Raw genomic sequence first — 15,181 nt, forward strand, 5'->3', positions numbered from 1 at the left:
GTAACCTACAGCCCGTCGGCTGTCGGGGCTCAGGGAGCCACTAAATAACTAAACAAAATGGTCGCACACTGCTCCACCCACTAGCGTGTTACCCCGAAGAACTGTGGTCCCTGTAGTCAGCGTCGGCGGGTACGCCTATGCTCAGTGGTGCGTGCAAGTCAGAGTAGCGTTAGCCATCCCTGGACACGTGTTTCGCGGTAGTTGCCGCTCGTCAGCAGGGAGTAGGAAGAGTGCAGGGTTGCTTGTGTAGGCTGCTAAAATCATATCAGGTCTGTACCTCTCGTAGCGACGCAGGTGCGTAACCTACAGCCCGTCGGCTGTCGGGGCTCAGGGAGCGACTAAATAACTAAACAAAATGGTCGCACACTGCTCCACCCACTAGCGTGTTACCCCGAAGAACTGTGGTCCCTGTAGTCAGCGTCGGCGGGTACGCCTATGCTCAGTGGTGCGTGCAAGTCAGAGTAGCGTTAGCCATCCCTGGACACGTGTTTCGCGGTAGTTGCCGCTCGTCAGCAGGGAGTAGGAAGAGTGCAGGGTTGCTTGTGTAGGCTGCTAAAATCATATCAGGTCTGTACCTCTCGTAGCGACGCAGGTGCGTAACCTACAGCCCGTCGGCTCTCGGGGCTCAGGGAGCCACTAAATAACTAAACAAAATGGTCGCACACTGCTCCACCCACTAGCGTGTTACCCCGAAGAACTGTGGTCCCTGTAGTCAGCGTCGGCGGGTACGCCTATGCTCAGTGGTGCGTGCAAGTCAGAGTAGCGTTAGCCATCCCTGGACACGTGTTTTGCGGTAGTTGCCGCTCGTCAGCAGGGAGTAGGAAGAGTGCAGGGTTGCTTGTGTAGGCTGCTAAAATCATATCAGTTCTGTTCCTCTCGTAGCGACGCAGGTGCGTAACCTACAGCCCGTCGGCTGTCGGGGCTCAGGGAGCCACTAAATAACTAAACAAAATGGTCGCACACTGCTCCACCCACTAGCCTGTTACCCCGAAGAACTGTGGTCCCTGTAGTCAGCGTCGGCGGGTACGCCTATGCTTAGTGGTGCGTACAAGTCAGAGTAGCGTTAGCCATCCCTGGACACGTGTTTCGCGGTAGTTGCCGCTCGTCAGCAGGGAGTAGGAAGAGTGCAGGGTTGCTTGTGTAGGCTGCTAAAATCATATCAGGTCTGTACCTCTCGTAGCGACGCAGGTGCGTAACCTACAGCCCGTCGGCTGTCGGGGCTCAGGGAGCCACTAAATAACTAAACAAAATGGTCGCACACTGCTCCACCCACTAGCGTGTTACCCCGAAGAACTGTGGTCCCTGTAGTCAGCGTCGGCGGGTACGCCTATGCTCAGTGGTGCGTGCAAGTCAGAGTAGCGTTAGCCATCCCTGGACACGTGTTTCGCGGTAGTTGCCGCTCGTCAGCAGGGAGTAGGAAGAGTGCAGGGTTGCTTGTGTAGGCTGCTAAAATCATATCAGATCTGTACCTCTTGTAGCGACGCAGGTGCGTAACCTACAGCCCGTCGGCTGTCGGGGCTCAGGGAGCCACTAAATAACTAAACAAAATGGTCGCACACTGCTCCACCCACTAGCGTGTTACCCCGAAGAACTGTGGTCCCTGTAGTCAGTGTCGGCGGGTACGCCTATGCTCAGTGGTGCGTGCAAGTCAGAGTAGCGTTAGCCATCCCTGGACACGTGTTTCGCGGTAGTTGCCGCTCGTCAGCAGGGAGTAGGAAGAGTGCAGGGTTGCTTGTGTAGGCTGCTAAAATCATATCAGGTCTGTACCTCTCGTAGCGACGCAGGTGCGTAACCTACAGCCCGTCGGCTGTCGGGGCTCAGGGAGCCACTAAATAACTAAACAAAATGGTCGCACACTGCTCCACCCACTAGCGTGTTACCCCGAAGAACTGTGGTCCCTGTAGTCAGCGTCGGCGGGTACGCCTATGCTCAGTGGTGCGTGCAAGTCAGAGTAGCGTTAGCCATCCCTGGACACGTGTTTCGCGGTAGTTGCCGCTCGTCAGCAGGGAGTAGGAAGAGTGCAGGGTTGCTTGTGTAGGCTGCTAAAATCATATCAGGTCTGTACCTCTCGTAGCGACGCAGGTGCGTAACCTACAGCCCGTCGGCTGTCGGGGCTCAGGGAGCCACTAAATAACTAAACAAAATGGTCGCACACTGCTCCACCCACTAGCGTGTTACCCCGAAGAACTGTGGTCCCTGTAGTCAGCGTCGGCGGGTACGCCTATGCTCAGTGGTGCGTGCAAGTCAGAGTAGCGTTAGCCATCCCTGGACACGTGTTTCGCGGTAGTTGCCGCTCGTCAGCAGGGAGTAGGAAGAGTGCAGGGTTGCTTGTGTAGGCTGCTAAAATCATATCAGGTCTGTACCTCTCGTAGCGACGCAGGTGCGTAACCTACAGCCCGTCGGCTGTCGGGGCTCAGGGAGCCACTAAATAACTAAACAAAATGGTCGCTCACTGCTCCACCCACTAGCGTGTTACCCCGAAGAACTGTGGTCCCTGTAGTCAGCGTCGGCGGGTACGCCCATGCTCAGTGGTGCGTGCAAGTCAGAGTAGCGTTAGCCATCCCTGGACACGTGTTTCGCGGTAGTTGCCGCTCGTCAGCAGGGAGTAGGAAGAGTGCAGGGTTGCTTGTGTAGGCTGCTAAAATCATATCAGGTCTGTACCTCTCGTAGCGACGCAGGTGCGTAACCTACAGCCCGTCGGCTGTCGGGGCTCAGGGAGCCACTAAATAACTAAACAAAATGGTCGCACACTGTTCCACCCACTAGCGTGTTACCCCGAAGAACTGTGGTCCCTGTAGTCAGCGTCGGCGGGTACGCCTATGCTCAGTGGTGCGTGCAAGTCAGAGTAGCGTTAGCCATCCCTGGACACGTGTTTCGCGGTAGTTGCCGCTCGTCAGCAGGGAGTAGGAAGAGTGCAGGGTTGCTTGTGTAGGCTGCTAAAATCATATCAGGTCTGTACCTCTCGTAGCGACGCAGGTGCGTAACCTACAGCCCGTCGGCTGTCGGGGCTCAGGGAGCCACTAAATAACTAAACAAAATGGTCGCACACTGCTCCACCCACTAGCGTGTTACCCCGAAGAACTGTGGTCCCTGTCATCAGCGTCGGCGGGTACGCCTATGCTCAGTGGTGCGTGCAAGTCAGAGTAGCGTTAGCCATCCCTGGACACGTGTTTCGCGGTAGTTGCCGCTCGTCAGCTGGGAGTAGGAAGAGTGCAGGGTTGCTTGTGTAGGCTGCTAAAATCATATCAGGTCTGTACCTCTCGTAGCGACGCAGGTGCGTAACCTACAGCCCGTCGGCTGTCGGGGCTCAGGGAGCCACTAAATAACTAAACAAAATGGTCGCACACTGCTCCACCCACTAGCGTGTTACCCCGAAGAACTGTGGTCCCTGTAGTCAGCGTCGGCGGGTACGCCTATGCTCAGTGGTGCGTGCAAGTCAGAGTAGCGTTAGCCATCCCTGGACACGTGTTTCGCGGTAGTTGCCGCTCGTCAGCAGGGAGTAGGAAGAGTGCAGGGTTGCTTGTGTAGGCTGCTAAAATCATATCAGGTCTGTACCTCCCGTAGCGACGCAGGTGCGTAACCTACAGCCCGTCGGCTGTCGGGGCTCAGGGAGCCACTAAATAACTAAACAAAATGGTCGCACACTGCTCCACCCACTAGCGTGTTACCCCGAAGAACTGTGGTCCCTGTAGTCAGCGTCGGCGGGTATGCCTATGCTCAGTGGTGCGTGCAAGTCAGAGTAGCGTTAGCCATCCCTGGACACGTGTTTCGCGGTAGTTGCCACTCGTCAGCAGGGAGTAGGAAGAGTGCAGGGTTGCTTGTGTAGGCTGCTAAAATCATATCAGGTCTGTACCTCTCGTAGCGACGCAGGTGCGTAACCTACAGCCCGTCGGCTGTCGGGGCTCAGGGAGCCACTAAATAACTAAACAAAATGGTCGCACACTGCTCCACCCACTAGCGTGTTACCCCGAAGAACTGTGGTCCCTGTCGTCAGCGTCGGCGGGTACGCCTATGCTCATTGGTGCGTGCAAGTCAGAGTAGCGTTAGCCATCCCTGGACACGTGTTTCGCGGTAGTTGCCGCTCGTCAGCAGGGAGTAGGAAGAGTGCAGGGTTGCTTGTGTAGGCTGCTAAAATCATATCAGGTCTGTACCTCTCGTAGCGACGCAGGTGCGTAACCTACAGCCCGTCGGCTGTCGGGGCTCAGGGAGCCACTAAATAACTAAACAAAATGGTCGCACACTGCTCCACCCACTAGCGTGTTACCCCGAAGAACTGTGGTCCCTGTAGTCAGCGTCGGCGGGTACGCCTATGCTCAGTGGTGCGTGCAAGTCAGAGTAGCGTTAGCCATCCCTGGACACGTGTTTCGCGGTAGTTGCCGCTCGTCAGCAGGGAGTAGGAAGAGTGCAGGGTTGCTTGTGTAGGCTGCTAAAATCATATCAGGTCTGTACCTCTCGTAGCGACGCAGGTGCGTAACCTACAGCCCGTCGGCTGTCGGGGCTCAGGGAGCCACTAAATAACTAAACAAAATGGTCGCACACTGCTCCACCCACTAGCGTGTTACCCCGAAGAACTGTGGTCCCTGTAGTCAGCGTCGGCGGGTACGCCTATGCTCAGTGGTGCGTGCAAGTCAGAGTAGCGTTAGCCATCCCTGGACACGTGTTTCGCGGTAGTTGCCGCTCGTCAGCAGGGAGTAGGAAGAGTGCAGGGTTGCTTGTGTAGGCTGCTAAAATCATATCAGATCTGTACCTCTTGTAGCGACGCAGGTGCGTAACCTACAGCCCGTCGGCTGTCGGGGCTCAGGGAGCCACTAAATAACTAAACAAAATGGTCGCACACTGCTCCACCCACTAGCGTGTTACCCCGAAGAACTGTGGTCCCTGTAGTCAGTGTCGGCGGGTACGCCTATGCTCAGTGGTGCGTGCAAGTCAGAGTAGCGTTAGCCATCCCTGGACACGTGTTTCGCGGTAGTTGCCGCTCGTCAGCAGGGAGTAGGAAGAGTGCAGGGTTGCTTGTGTAGGCTGCTAAAATCATATCAGGTCTGTACCTCTCGTAGCGACGCAGGTGCGTAACCTACAGCCCGTCGGCTGTCGGGGCTCAGGGAGCCACTAAATAACTAAACAAAATGGTCGCACACTGCTCCACCCACTAGCGTGTTACCCCGAAGAACTGTGGTCCCTGTAGTCAGCGTCGGCGGGTACGCCTATGCTCAGTGGTGCGTGCAAGTCAGAGTAGCGTTAGCCATCCCTGGACACGTGTTTCGCGGTAGTTGCCGCTCGTCAGCAGGGAGTAGGAAGAGTGCAGGGTTGCTTGTGTAGGCTGCTAAAATCATATCAGGTCTGTACCTCTCGTAGCGACGCAGGTGCGTAACCTACAGCCCGTCGGCTGTCGGGGCTCAGGGAGCCACTAAATAACTAAACAAAATGGTCGCACACTGCTCCACCCACTAGCGTGTTACCCCGAAGAACTGTGGTCCCTGTAGTCAGCGTCGGCGGGTACGCCTATGCTCAGTGGTGCGTGCAAGTCAGAGTAGCGTTAGCCATCCCTGGACACGTGTTTCGCGGTAGTTGCCGCTCGTCAGCAGGGAGTAGGAAGAGTGCAGGGTTGCTTGTGTAGGCTGCTAAAATCATATCAGGTCTGTACCTCTCGTAGCGACGCAGGTGCGTAACCTACAGCCCGTCGGCTGTCGGGGCTCAGGGAGCCACTAAATAACTAAACAAAATGGTCGCTCACTGCTCCACCCACTAGCGTGTTACCCCGAAGAACTGTGGTCCCTGTAGTCAGCGTCGGCGGGTACGCCCATGCTCAGTGGTGCGTGCAAGTCAGAGTAGCGTTAGCCATCCCTGGACACGTGTTTCGCGGTAGTTGCCGCTCGTCAGCAGGGAGTAGGAAGAGTGCAGGGTTGCTTGTGTAGGCTGCTAAAATCATATCAGGTCTGTACCTCTCGTAGCGACGCAGGTGCGTAACCTACAGCCCGTCGGCTGTCGGGGCTCAGGGAGCCACTAAATAACTAAACAAAATGGTCGCACACTGCTCCACCCACTAGCGTGTTACCCCGAAGAACTGTGGTCCCTGTAGTCAGCGTCGGCGGGTACGCCTATGCTCAGTGGTGCGTGCAAGTCAGAGTAGCGTTAGCCATCCCTGGACACGTGTTTCGCGGTAGTTGCCGCTCGTCAGCAGGGAGTAGGAAGAGTGCAGGGTTGCTTGTGTAGGCTGCTAAAATCATCAGGTCTGTACCTCTCGTAGCGACGCAGGTGCGTAACCTACAGCCCGTCGGCTGTCGGGGCTCAGGGAGCCACTAAATAACTAAACAAAATGGTCGCACACTGCTCCACCCACTAGCGTGTTACCCCGAAGAACTGTGGTCCCTGTAGTCAGCGTCGGCGGGTACGCCTATGCTCAGTGGTGCGTGCAAGTCAGAGTAGCGTTAGCCATCCCTGGACACGTGTTTCGCGGTAGTTGCCGCTCGTCAGCAGGGAGTAGGAAGAGTGCAGGGTTGCTTGTGTAGGCTGCTAAAATCATATCAGGTCTGTTCCTCTCGTAGCGACGCAGGTGCGTAACCTACAGCCCGTCGGCTGTCGGGGCTCAGGGAGCCACTAAATAACTAAACAAAATGGTCGCACACTGCTCCACCCACTAGCCTGTTACCCCGAAGAACTGTGGTCCCTGTAGTCAGCGTCGGCGGGTACGCCTATGCTCAGTGGTGCGTGCAAGTCAGAGTAGCGTTAGCCATCCCTGGACACGTGTTTCGCGGTAGTTGCCGCTCGTCAGCAGGGAGTAGGAAGAGTGCAGGGTTGCTTGTGTAGGCTGCTAAAATCATATCAGGTCTGTACCTCTCGTAGCGACGCAGGTGCGTAACCTACAGCCCGTCGGCTGTCGGGGCTCAGGGAGCCACTAAATAACTAAACAAAATGGTCGCACACTGCTCCACCCACTAGCGTGTTACCCCGAAGAACTGTGGTCCCTGTAGTCAGCGTCGGCGGGTACGCCTATGCTCAGTGGTGCGTGCAAGTCAGAGTAGCGTTAGCCATCCCTGGACACGTGTTTCGCGGTAGTTGCCGCTCGTCAGCAGGGAGTAGGAAGAGTGCAGGGTTGCTTGTGTAGGCTGCTAAAATCATATCAGGTCTGTACCTCTCGTAGCGACGCAGGTGCGTAACCTACAGCCCGTCAGCTGTCGGGGCTCAGGGAGCCACTAAATAACTAAACAAAATGGTCGCACACTGCTCCACCCACTAGCGTGTTACCCCGAAGAACTGTGGTCCCTGTAGTCAGCGTCGGCGGGTACGCCTATGCTCAGTGGTGCGTGCAAGTCAGAGTAGCGTTAGCCATCCCTGGACACGTGTTTCGCGGTAGTTGCCGCTCGTCAGCAGGGAGTAGGAAGAGTGCAGGGTTGCTTGTGTAGGCTGCTAAAATCATATCAGGTCTGTACCTCTCGTAGCGACGCAGGTGCGTAACCTACAGCCCGTCGGCTGTCGGGGCTCAGGGAGCCACTAAATAACTAAACAAAATGGTCGCACACTGCTCCACCCACTAGCGTGTTACCCCGAAGAACTGTGGTCCCTGTAGTCAGCGTCGGCGGGTACGCCTATGCTCAGTGGTGCGTGCAAGTCAGAGTAGCGTTAGCCATCCCTGGACACGTGTTTCGCGGTAGTTGCCGCTCGTCAGCAGGGAGTAGGAAGAGTGCAGGGTTGCTTGTGTAGGCTGCTAAAATCATATCAGGTCTGTACCTCTCGTAGCGACGCAGGTGCGTAACCTACAGCCCGTCGGCTGTCGGGGCTCAGGGAGCCACTAAATAACTAAACAAAATGGTCGCACACTGCTCCACCCACTAGCGTGTTACCCCGAAGAACTGTGGTCCCTGTAGTCAGCGTCGGCGGGTACGCCTATGCTCAGTGGTGCGTGCAAGTCAGAGTAGCGTTAGCCATCCCTGGACACGTGTTTCGCGGTAGTTGCCGCTCGTCAGCAGGGAGTAGGAAGAGTGCAGGGTTGCTTGTGTAGGCTGCTAAAATCATATCAGGTCTGTACCTCTCGTAGCGACGCAGGTGCGTAACCTACAGCCCGTCGGCTGTCGGGGCTCAGGGAGCCACTAAATAACTAAACAAAATGGTCGCACACTGCTCCACCCACTAGCGTGTTACCCCGAAGAACTGTGGTCCCTGTAGTCAGCGTCGGCGGGTACGCCTATGCTCAGTGGTGCGTGCAAGTCAGAGTAGCGTTAGCCATCCCTGGACACGTGTTTCGCGGTAGTTGCCGCTCGTCAGCAGGGAGTAGGAAGAGTGCAGGGTTGCTTGTGTAGGCTGCTAAAATCATATCAGGTCTGTACCTCTCGTAGCGACGCAGGTGCGTAACCTACAGCCCGTCGGCTGTCGGGGCTCAGGGAGCCACTAAATAACTAAACAAAATGGTCGCACACTGCTCCACCCACTAGCGTGTTACCCCGAAGAACTGTGGTCCCTGTAGTCAGCGTCGGCGGGTACGCCTATGCTCAGTGGTGCGTGCAAGTCAGAGTAGCGTTAGCCATCCCTGGACACGTGTTTCGCGGTAGTTGCCGCTCGTCAGCAGGGAGTAGGAAGAGTGCAGGGTTGCTTGTGTAGGCTGCTAAAATCATATCAGGTCTGTACCTCATTGAGAGGACATCACCCGCATAGAGTAGCCATGATATTGGAAGAACACTTAGCCTTGGGGTGTGGGCATTATCATTATCATTATCTGATAACGTCGAAAGGGTCTGCTAAAAATATGTTGAACAGCAGTGGTGCTTAAACGTGGCCTTGATTCAAGCCTGTGATCGTGTAAATGTTTCGCAATACTATTCTACCAGCTCCAATTTTAACACAAACTAACTGTTAGAATATCACAGGATGATTCCTCTTAGCAGGATTGACGAGATACCCATGCTGGAACGTTTGGTCCACAGGGTGCCTCTAGAGACCAAATTGAAGGCAGATTTAAAATCCACAAAGCAAAGCTAAAGCAGTGATCAATTAATCAGGGTTCTGTTGATTAATAAAGAGAGGGCCCTGCCCATTCCTTCCCTTAGCCTGTCTGATTCATCAGCACAATCTTATCCACAGTAGCCCAGTGCTCAAGATCTTAGAGTAAAAGTCCCCTAAAGTACTTGACCCTGTTGCTGAGTAAGGATATTTGTCAATAGTTGACAGGGTTGAAGCAATCACTCCTCTTTAAGATAGGATGAATATTGCCCCACTCTATGAACCTGGCACTTGTTGGGTAACAAATACATGATTGAAGAGGAGCGTTAGTTTTTCTGACCAGAACTTGCGGTTTTGAAAAAACGTAGGGGAGGCCATTGGACCGGGGTCACCATCAGTAATGCCCTTACTTAAAAAAAATTCTACTTCTGCCTTTTGGACTCTGTATATTCTAAGCACTCCTAAATTAGCCAAGGGCTCATTGACCCTAAGGCTCCTGTATGTGTACCTATGGTGGTGCTCTGATAAGGTCTCTTGGTTCGTTTTTTGATGGCCTCTTCTGGGACCCTTCCGCTTTGTATCTTTCAGAAATTATTGAATCAGTTGTTTTCACTATTGTCAGTATTATTTTCTGTCACTTCCCCCCTTTACCAGTGGTTTATAATACGCCAACAGATTTTTGGGTTCCTTTCCTTGCTGGTGTGAAAAAACTTCCTCCAGAGGTCATCATGGTATTCTCTTTTGACTGCCCAGATTGCTTTTGCAGGAAATGTATGATGAAACCTGTGAGTTATTAAAGGTGTAATCAACAATTATGTCTGGTCATAGGAAAAACTTATTTCTGGTATTCACAAATTTTCCCTTCCCAAAATCAAGTATGACTTAGGATTGTCGGAAAAAAGAGGCATACATCTGCAGTGTTTGAGAAACAAATCTCCTCAGCGTAATGTTTGTGGGGGGTTTCCACTTTATACAAAATTGCCTGGTTCCTATGAACAAAGTAGACATGTTTTAATTTCACTTCTGAAACACTGTTTTCTCCCACTTGAAAATATTTTTCTTCTTCATATTTTTTTTGGGTTATTTGGTGCTTTGTCCATCCATTTTTTACCAGTTGCTTCTGGACCATTTAAGTGTTCTGAAAGGAGCGGGAAATGCATTGATAAATGTTTGTGGCTATCAAGTAAGTTATATCTGATTGGTGTTTGCCATGTTTGCACTTCCCTAACCACTCATCGGATTCAACCCTGTGAACTCGAACAAGTGACACTTAGCAGAGCGTGGGATTTTGGAAGGCCTTACCCTCATCTGTAGTGGGCTGCATTCCAGTGGCTAAGATGATGGTTTTACCTTGCCTTCTATATTGCTCTTGGGTGCTCCCTTTGGTAATTCTGTTGGCCATGTTCCAGGCATTCAGCTCTATCCTTCTCGACCTTATTTGGATAAGGGTCGGTGCTGTGTAGCCTTAACCAAATTGCAGCGTGCAACAACGGACGGGGGTGAATGCCCCTAACTTCTATCTATACTCCGTAGAAGCCCAACTGCAGTGGTATGTTGGCTGGTTCCTGAGATGGAGCGCCGCAGGACTGCTGCAGTTACCAGAACCCCATAACTCACAGCAGCTTGGGACCCTGATACTTAACCCGAGACAAGCCATAAAGGTCGTCATGACAGTCCTCTGGGCATGCTCGATTCGCGTTCTCACTAGGGCGCGTGTACGATCGACATATTCCCTGAATTTACCACTGTGGGCTTTGTTCACACAACTACAGGAAATTGAAGAGGGTCGCTTGCTGGAATGTGAGGCGGCTGGGTTGGTCACAGTGGGTTTGGTGATGGACATTTGATGACTTATGCACAGACTAAGATATTCCAGCGGGACAATTTCTGCTATAGGATACTTTGATGGAGGCTATACACAAAATTTGGGGCCAGTGTGGAGTAGAGCCCACACCCTTCCAAAGCGGCTGTTTCCTTTGTGACACCTCCAAAGTCCAGTGTCTGGTTTTGGATCTTTATGTCGCCCTAGGGAACGATACCTGCTCCCCCCTAGCAGTGCTGTGGGGGCGTTGGTAGGAGGACCTAGGAGCTCCCATCTCAGATGGAGAGTGGGCCAGCATGAGGTAAGGACACCCAAAATCTCTTGCAATGTCCTCCATCGTGCAAATCTCACATCTTCCAAGATTAGTATATATTTTCCCCCCACGTCACCCGACTGCCCTCGCTGGAGAGTCACTTCAGGGGACATCCTCCATATGCCCCCACTTAACCCTCTATTAGTCTGAGGTAGTGCGTCTGTTGGCAGAAACCACTGACCGCGCTCTGACTCCTTCACCCAGGTTTTGCCTCCTGGGCATCTAACCTCGTCCATCCAAGCACAGTGTCACTAGTCACTTTATTGACCTAGCCCTAGTGTTGGCTAGGAGCCCAAATCCCTATGCTATGGAAAACACTGAGGGTCTGAGGATTGAAGGCTGGCAGGTGGACATGGTGCGATGGGCAATGTGGGAGGGTATCGCTGTGCTTCGCAAAGCACACCAGGGCAGGAGCCCCTTGGAACAGGCGAGAGCATGGGATGTGCTTCTGGCAGACTTCCGGGGAGATAAGGCTGAAAGCGCAGATGAGACTCATGACAAAATATCCCCTTAGCTGTTAGGTTTTCCATGGGCTGGTATTGGAGTCACCAGCTTTATTTGAGACTCCCCTGAATTGATAACATGTTCCATCACTGAGCCATGTGGTACCCTCTGCAATATGTCTTTTCTTGTTCCTTATTTGGTCACCATGACCTGATTCATCAACTTCTCAAGGAGGTAGAGGCAGGGGAGACATGCCACGGGAGAGGGGTGGTGGGACGTATGTTTGCCTGCTCACTTTTTATTCGTCTATCTTTCAATGCCTATGCTGCCTCTCATGGCAAATTGCAATCCACTGATCCCTTCATCCTTCATTCACATGCACATATCTTGACTTGCAAAGATATGTTTCTATATATTTTATGTTATGGGCTTTTGTCGTTCTTAACAGTTAATATCTTGTTTGATCGGTCGAACTACGCTGTTAGTGCATTGATATATATTGGACAGTTGAAAGTGTGACTATGCTATGTTTTTTTTCTATTCCAATAACAATCTGTTTTCAAAAAAGTGACAGCATATACTGTACAACTGTATAAGTAACGGAAATGTATATTATGCACTCATGTGTAACTGATCGGCGATAGTCCTAATACCTTTATATAAATGCCTTGTAACATACACACTGGCGTAAATTAGATTTGTTTCAATTGGTCAGACTATTTTAAACCAGGAAACAAGAAGAAAAGGACAAATCTATCTCAGATAAGTCTACACATCTAGGGGGCTTATTTACAAGCCCTTTGCGAGGCCTCTGCAACACTTTTTTGACACACCAGTGGTGCAGTGTGTTGACCCATATTTACAAGGCCACGCAAGGCCACCCTGCGTGGCTTTTAATGGCATTGTAAATATGGCCCCTTTTCACGCATTAATTTGCGTGAAAGGACGTGCCATGGGTGTTGCTGTGGGTGTTCCCACACAATACCCATGGATTCTGCCACATTCCCAGATTTACAACATTTCGCAAACCTGGAATGTATCAGAATCCTACGCCTCCCCAGGGGAGGCGTAAGGAGACGCAACAAGGAGAAATACTTTTATTTGTCGTCTTTTTTTCATTTCTATGCATGCTGCATCCTGCAGGAAAAAGCCTCTTGTGATTGTTTTTGTGCAGGAAGGTTCCCCTTCCTGCACAAAAACAATCATGCCTGCAACGCAGGCACCCTTGCACCATGGTTCATGGGTGTCTGTATTCACGCGTGACAGCAAATTGTGCGCCAGCGCAGGGGACAGCACAAGGATGCCTCATAATGTTGGAAATATGACGCATCTCTGTTCTTTTAAAATGACGCAGCTCAGCGCAGCATATGGGCTTGCGGTGCCACGCTGCGTCATTTTCTTGTAAATATGGCTCGAGTGTTCAATTTCTGCTAAAGTAGACTGCCTAGAATTGTGTGAGGAGGTATATTTTGAATTGTTATTGTCTTCAGTGTGATTGTGTGTGTACATTCTCCTTGTGAGTGTGCACCTTGGTTGCATGTGACTACATGTGCAGGCGCGTGTGTGTTTACCTTTTCTGCATGTGTGTATATTTGTAGGCATGTGAGTGCTCGCAGTTGGAGAAGGAGGTTATGATTCTTTTTTTTGCCTACAGGTAAGCAGGAGGACTTTGTTACAAAGAGGGAATGCTTCCTGTTGAATCATTTTTAAAATGTTTCTGAGCTCTGCCGAATAAATGATTGCATTACTACACTTCCATTGTGTAAAGTACACTTTGTTTTTCCCCATGCCCCAGCTTGGCTCGACGGCCCTCATGGTTGCCTCTTACTCTGGCCACCTAGACTGTGTCCGGGAATTGGTCTTACAAGGAGCTGATGTTAATCTTCACAGAGAGGTAGGAACTCTTTCGCCTTTTAATAATGGTGCCTCCTTTGTGTCACAACTCTATAGAATTCTGCTTGAGTTGAAACTGTGCTTTCTTTTATGTTGATGTGTTTCTTTTTACTAGACACATTAATGAAAGGGTTTAGAGTCTCTAAAGAAACAGGCTGTGATATTTTATGTATACTATTCAAAAGAAACTCCTCAATGGGGTGTAAACGAAATTGGATTGTCGCAGCTTTCAGAGACTGGAACCAATAGTTTTATTAACGGTAAGGAAGATCATACTTTATGCAATGCCCCTTTAACTCTCCAACATCAGTCTAGTAGAATGAAAAATAGATCCAGTCAGTGGCGTCACTAGGGTTGGTGTCACCCGGTGCGGGTAACTCATGGTGTCACCCCCTCACGACTTACCGCATGGACCTCCTCCGCTCCGAGTCCGCCAGTGGACACAGTTGGCAAATAACGGGACCATACAGAATCCTTAGTAACGTTTGTAAATGTAGGTCCTATATTTACAAAATGTGCCTGTTAACTACAGTGTGATAATGACTGATTAATCAGGTTGTACAGTGGGCTACCTGCTGGTCAACAGTTTATTGGAATTTATAATATCATAGGTATGGTACTTTTTACTGGTGTGGTGTTCCCACTATCCAGAAACACAATATATCAGTGGTCGAAGTGGGGAAAAAAAGTAGGGGAACTTTGGGCGGAGAATCAGAGGGCGGGAATAACCCAAGGATTGGATCAGTGGGCAGAGCCAGAGGCGTGGCCAGAATGCGCAAACATCCCAATTTTTTGTATTTGTTTGGTTTCACTGCCCAGTTTTATCAACCAATCGATACACATGATTATTTAAGGTTATAATGAGTTATTGACAGTAAAATGTATTCACAAAGTGGGATATGCTTCTAATCACAGAATGTCCCCAAATACGATAAAATGTGGAAGCCCAAGCCATTTGTCTCCGAGCCATGGAGTTTCTGTCATCAGCACTTCTCCCTTTTCCAAAACAGCAGTTCAAACATGAATGGCTAAAAATCCTAGTTTGCAAATGTTTTCTAAATAATAATGGCTCTGCCATATTTGCCTCATAATGCAAGATCTGCAGCATGATCTGACCATTTAAACTAAACTAATAAATTGTTTGTAGCTCAAACGTATCAAAAGTTAATAAAAAATGTGAACAATTTTCTTTAAAATAAGATACAGTTGTTTATATATGGGCAGTTACAGGACTTCTGAGATATATTTTTTTGCCCTTATAAGAGTAACTGGCACAATGTATGCACGAAGTAAAAGGTCGATCCAATGTCTTGGTACATCATTTACTTGGGGATAGTATCATTATTTCTTCAAATATATTAATCGCACGTCAATGGTCTGGGACACCAGATGGTATGCTCTTCCAAGCAAGTGCCAGAGATTCATCTTACGACAGGGGGCAAAATGGCTGACAACGGACTTAAATTCATTAGATGTTGAATTAGCCTCATAGATACTTCACTTTTCGTTTACTGGAACACCTACCACAGAACAATAGCAAATGTTATAGACCTACCCTGGAACAAAAAAGCAAAGTTCATGTATAAAGACTATTGGGAAAACACAGACACAGAACCAATTGTCTGCTAGACAGCAGTAACCCCCAGTAGAGTAATTGTTCACAGGCTGGCACTGGCTCAGTTACAAACACCAATATGATAAATAATAACGAGGAACAGTGTTTGAAGCCACAAGATACAGATTGTGACAGGCACAAGTAGGGATACTAAGTGGGAAAT

General features: G+C 50.6%; 1 protein-coding gene across 4 annotated transcripts in view; it reads left to right on the forward strand.

Annotated features, from left to right (window-relative positions):
• ANKRD29 (ankyrin repeat domain 29) overlaps positions 1 to 15,181 on the forward strand; it is a 447,476-nt gene that overhangs the window by 166,640 nt on the left and 265,655 nt on the right. For all 4 annotated transcript variants that reach the window (XR_014961577.1, XM_085605755.1, XM_085605754.1 and 1 more), the window contains one exon: positions 13,306 to 13,404. Coding sequence is in view for 3 of the 4 variants with exons in the window: in XM_085605755.1 (XP_085461881.1) it covers positions 13,306 to 13,404 (99 nt within the window). In the remaining variant the exon portion in view is untranslated. The remainder of the gene's footprint in view (positions 1 to 13,305; positions 13,405 to 15,181) is intronic.

This window comes from Triturus cristatus, chromosome 5_1 (assembly GCF_964204655.1).
Source record: "Triturus cristatus chromosome 5_1, aTriCri1.1, whole genome shotgun sequence".
Classification (NCBI taxonomy): Eukaryota; Metazoa; Chordata; class Amphibia; order Caudata; family Salamandridae; genus Triturus; species Triturus cristatus.